At 39.9% G+C, this 5,000-nt stretch overlaps 1 protein-coding gene across 2 annotated transcripts in view; it reads left to right on the top strand.

The window, feature by feature from the left end:
* slc38a4 (solute carrier family 38 member 4) overlaps positions 1-944 on the top strand; it is a 48,591-nt gene extending 47,647 nt beyond the window's left edge. For both annotated transcript variants that reach the window (XM_067428275.1, XM_067428274.1), the window contains exons 15-16: positions 1-30; positions 447-944. The exon at positions 1-30 is cut by the window's left edge and continues 68 nt beyond it. In XM_067428275.1, coding sequence (XP_067284376.1) covers positions 1-30; positions 447-551 — 135 coding nt within the window. In that variant the 3' untranslated portion in view covers positions 552-944. The remainder of the gene's footprint in view (positions 31-446) is intronic.
* Positions 945-5,000: the final 4,056 nt, after the last annotated feature.

Below are 5,000 nucleotides of genomic sequence, written 5' to 3'. Positions count from 1 at the left end.
TTACCCTTAAGATCTCCTCAGAAAATATCTGTAAGTACAGGAAATATTATAAATATGTTTCGTCTTCTGCTTTCAGAATACATTTAGTACAAAACTATAATATTAGAGGTTCAAATGATCAACAGAGCCATTATATTCAACTGGTGTTTATTTTCGGATGTGACAAACTCAGATATATATATTAGGAGTGTCCCTGACTAAGGATTTACACATTCGAATCAGAATTGTTGAATCTTTTATATATATATATATATATAATATTATTATTAACCCTCTGGGGTTCTTCTGCAAAGGTCCTGAGCGTGACTCCTAAAGGAAGAACCCAAGAGGTTTTTTTCCTTCCCTTTTCCATTGTTGCACTTTAAGATTCTTCGGAATGAAAAGGGCATTATAAATAAAATCTAATATTATTATTATTAATTCCATTTATATTATATTATCTACAGGCGGCCATTTTCCTGGTGGTTGGCGTCTTCTTCATGATCGGCAGTTTGTCTCTCATCACCTTGGACTGGATCCACAACCCGCCCGGCTCTAAAGGTGCCCACTAGCCCTTCATCATCTTCATCTTCATCAGTCTCCTGAAGCCGCTTCATCCAGGGATCATCTCACAACTCTCGGACCTTCAGCTCTCTCTCTCCGCCGCTCTCCCTCTCTCTCTCCCTCTCCTAGCCCTCGCCTGATGCTTTCAGTTCTCCGACTCTCAGATAGATGTGAAATGAGAGAGAGCTGGGCGGCGGGGTTCATCAAATCAGCACTTCTGCATTTTTATCAAGACATGCCAACTAAGTTTTCATAATCTGACTTTATTAGCTGACTTTATTGGTCACTAATAGTTGTGTTTTGAAAGGAATATTTCACTCAAAGATGCAATTTCAGTCATTTTCTCCTCGTGCAAAACCTGCTTGAATTGAACACTGCAAAAAATGCTTTTCTTACTTAGTATTTTTGTCTTGTTTGTAGTCTAAATATCAATAAATTATTTCATTAAGAAACATTTACTAGACAAGTACAAATTATTGTCTTGTTTTTGGAAGAAATAACTCAAAATGAGTTTTTACTTAAAATAAGATAAATAATCTGCCAATGGGGTGAGAAAAATAATGTTGTTTTAATATATTTCTCACCCCATTGGCAGATTATTTTGCATATTTTAAGCAAAAACTCTCTTCATTTTGAGTTATTTCTTCTAAAAACAAGACAATTACTTTTGCAAGTCTAGTAAATGTTTCTTAATGTAGGAATTTTTAGATGTTTGGACTAGAAACAAGACAAAAATACTAAGTAAGAAAAGCATTTTTTGCAGTGAAGGCAAGTAAATGGTGATCATTTTCATTTTTGAGGGAATTTCTTGTTTAATATTATTTTTTAAAATCATATTTCCTCTTTGAGAAGGGGCGGGGGGGGGGTCCAATTTTAACATTTTTGTACCAAAATGAAGAGGTTGCGCGAACAGTCGGTCCACAAAAGCTCCGCTCTCAAACTGATGCCTAAAGCCAGATCGCCGACTCGTTTAGAGGATCTGAAAGTCTCGAAGCTCCGTGAATGCTGGGTCTCATGAAGAATCTCAGTCTTTTTCTTGCACTCTCGATCTCCTCACGTGCTTTTGTCCATCTGCAGTCGGCTCTCAAATGGAGTTGAGATGTATGAACGGCCGAATGCCACGCCAAACGGGCAGTGCTGAGTTTTTAGGAGAATCTGCAGGCCCTGACCTGAGCTCATGAGAAAGAGGACCTATTCTACTGTTTCTCAACCTCCACCTCCATTGTAGTCTTGAAAACGAACAGCTCACAATATTCCTCATTTAAATAATGAATGCGCACATGGAATGACAAAATTACGGAAATCTATGAGTTATATACCGTGGCTATAGTGTAGGGGTAAGACACGTCATCAAGTTTTGACGCAAATCGATCAGAGGTTCGAATCCGCCTTCTGCCGCACTCGCTCTACTCCCTTTTCCCATCACACATCAGATCGGAAAGGCGTTTATTTTCAATAAAAATGGAGAAAATATTAGAAAAGTGGAAATAAAGCATCTAACATGATTAATAATAAGTGTTTCTTGGTTAAGGGGTAGGTAAACAGACGTGCTGAATTAGAGACGATAAAAGTGAGTGGGCCCATTATCATTGGTCCTAAAAATGGGGTGGGTCTTGTCCCCTACACACACACACACACACACACAATGGTTCTGACGCCCATGAATGCACAAAATAAAGGAGCGGGGCCTGGTTGAGTTAGCTGGTAGTGTTTTGAAACCGAGCGGCGACCTTCTGGTCTCTCTCTTTAATCTTGAATCCAACATAGAAGTGACATTGGGCCCTATTATACGCCAGGCGTGACACAAATGTTTTCTGCTAGTTTCAGCCCGACGCAGTTCTCATGTTAACATCCAGCTCCACGTTGTTTAATTATCAAATGCACTGGCACATCTGTTCCCCCACCTGTTTGTGTGTGTGTGTGTGTGTGTTCCCCCATGGGATGTTCAGGAGCATTGTTGGTGTGTGTTGCTACTGTGAGGAACTGAAAACGACTGACCATTGACCAACACACACCTGCTCTAAAGTCAATAGTGCAGTATTGCTGTGTTATTTAAAGGGTGTGTTAGTAATATGAGCCTTTAAATAACACACACACACTCTGATTATTACACACACATGCCAAGTATTAAAAATAAAAGGATTCCTCTGTGGAGAAGCGTTCAGTCTTTCCGCTCGCATGTAAATAGCGAATCCGCCATGACACGAGCGCAACTGGCTTTTAAAGGGAAAGGGAGATGAGACTCTGATCGGTTTATTGTACATAACGCCCAAAACACACACACAACTCATTAGGAGATGAGGGACGACCCTTTTAGACCATACGCCGACCGCTTTTTCCGACGTTAAATTAGCAAAAGTGGATTTGGACACGGCCAAAGTGCACCTGTGCCATGTGCACAGATCGTTAAAATATGGCCCTAAAACTGCAATTCATCACCTGGCCACTAGGGACAACCCCATAGACCTCAATGTTAAAATGCCCAACTTTAGAGCAGAAAAATATATGTTTAAAGTGGTTTTGGTCTATACGGCTAATGTTGCCTTTCATGGGTGAATTTCTTTTTTTTTAAACTCATTCGTTTAAATTATATTAAGCCCTAAAGTTCTGCATAATTAAGGGCGTGGCTATTTGAGTGACAGGTGGATTGCCGCTGCTGTAGTTTCAGAAACCAGGCACCTCGGCTCCACCCACGTCCCGCCTCTTTGCCCATTTTCGGTTATCCAAGAGTGACGCGCAATCAAGATGGCGATTGACTGGCTCCGCCCACTTTGGGCTTCAAAAACGTCGTCAGAAACCTACGAGTGATGTCACAGACTCTACGTCCATTGGTTTATACAGTCTAGTGAGGTACGCTAAGGGGCGGGACATTTCCCACACGCTGGAAGCGTTTGGCCAATCGCAACACACTTCTCCAGCTGACCAATCAGAGCACAGTGTGCTTGTCAGAAGGCGGGGCTTCATAGAGACAGGAACTAAACAGTTACTGACAGACTGGGAAGAGAGGAGCCGCAACAATGGAGAATATGAGGAAATAATGCAAGAAAACCGACTAGTAGAGCCAAATAAATGACATCAGGCAGAATAGGTCCTCTTTAGGGACGTGGTCCGTGAGCAAATCAGCTTGTACTGTCAATCCGAGATTGTGCCTTCGCCATCTTTCCGTGCTTTATCCGACTACACTGCCTTGCTGGAGAAAAACAACGACGTTTACAGTCTCCATCCGTGCTGAACGGGTTTCTGCGAGCGCCGCTTCAGCCAAAGTGGACGATATTTAAAGATCCTTTGGTGATCTACTTACTCATAAAGCAAATATTTCAAATGAAATGGTATTTTTGCATGTTTTAAATCACAAACATGGTCTTTTTGGACATATATATATATGTATATGGTTTGTAAATAGTGTTTTTTTTTTTTTTTTTGGAAGGGATGACACATCAGATGTTCACCAGTAGAGTTTTAGTATTATATTTTAGATGTTGGTGCCATCATGCCTTTTTCTTTTGTAAATTTGTAGAAAAGCCATTGTATTTCTATTGATCCTTCTCCACGGTTTTTATGACGAACTGAAAAATGGAGTTGTGTGTTTTTTTGTGTGTATGTTACTTGATTTAGTTAGCAGCTGAAATGGTACAGAGACTCACAGACAAGCGTTTGGCCTGCAGATTGTGTTTTTCTCAGCAGTATTTGTCTTCCACTGTTTACATCTGCGAGTTTTATACGTGTTTTAAAGTCGACATGACATTTACGGAAGCGTATTGCATTCACTTGAGAAAAAAAATGTACTCTGAGTTAATAATCTCAGAATTATGAGAATTTTTCGTTTAAACCGTTTTTGCTCTGTTTTTCTGAATTATTGAGTTAACGGATCAAAAACTTTTTCCCATTAAAAATGATCTCGTAATTCTGAGATAATTGTCATTAATTCAGAAAAAGAGTCAATTTTTTTTTTCTTCCCTCAATTGAATGCAATACGCTTCCGTACACATTAGTTAATTTCGGAGGTAAAATGTGTTGAATGTTGTTTCATGACGACTTTAAGCGTGAACACCTCCAGCTCTGTGTCTGGCGCTTCCTTCAGGGAAAATTGTAACGATCAATATTGTCATTGAATGTACGAACTTGAACAGTTTACATGTGTTTTTGGTAAAATGTGAAATCTTCTCAATATCCCAGTGCTTCTCTGGCTGCCATCACAAACAATCCACACGTAAACAAACACCCACGGCCAATCGGCTGCGGCCTCCTGCGGCTCGACCAATCGGGAGCTGCCACATCACTGGGGGATTTTTGTATCGCTGAAGCTGTTTCCATATGTAACATGAAAAATAAAGAAATGTGAAACGATGTCAATCTTTGTGTTTTCACTGGTGATGAAAGTGTTACCGTAGTTATGTTATTAATGCAAAGATGAAAGAACATCAGATAAATAAGTGTATATTTATATATATATTAAT

The sequence above is a fragment of the Pseudorasbora parva genome, chromosome 20 (genome assembly GCF_024679245.1).
Source record: "Pseudorasbora parva isolate DD20220531a chromosome 20, ASM2467924v1, whole genome shotgun sequence".
Lineage (NCBI taxonomy): Eukaryota > Metazoa > Chordata > Actinopteri > Cypriniformes > Gobionidae > Pseudorasbora > Pseudorasbora parva.
This window is presented reverse-complemented; position numbering and strand designations above follow the sequence as displayed.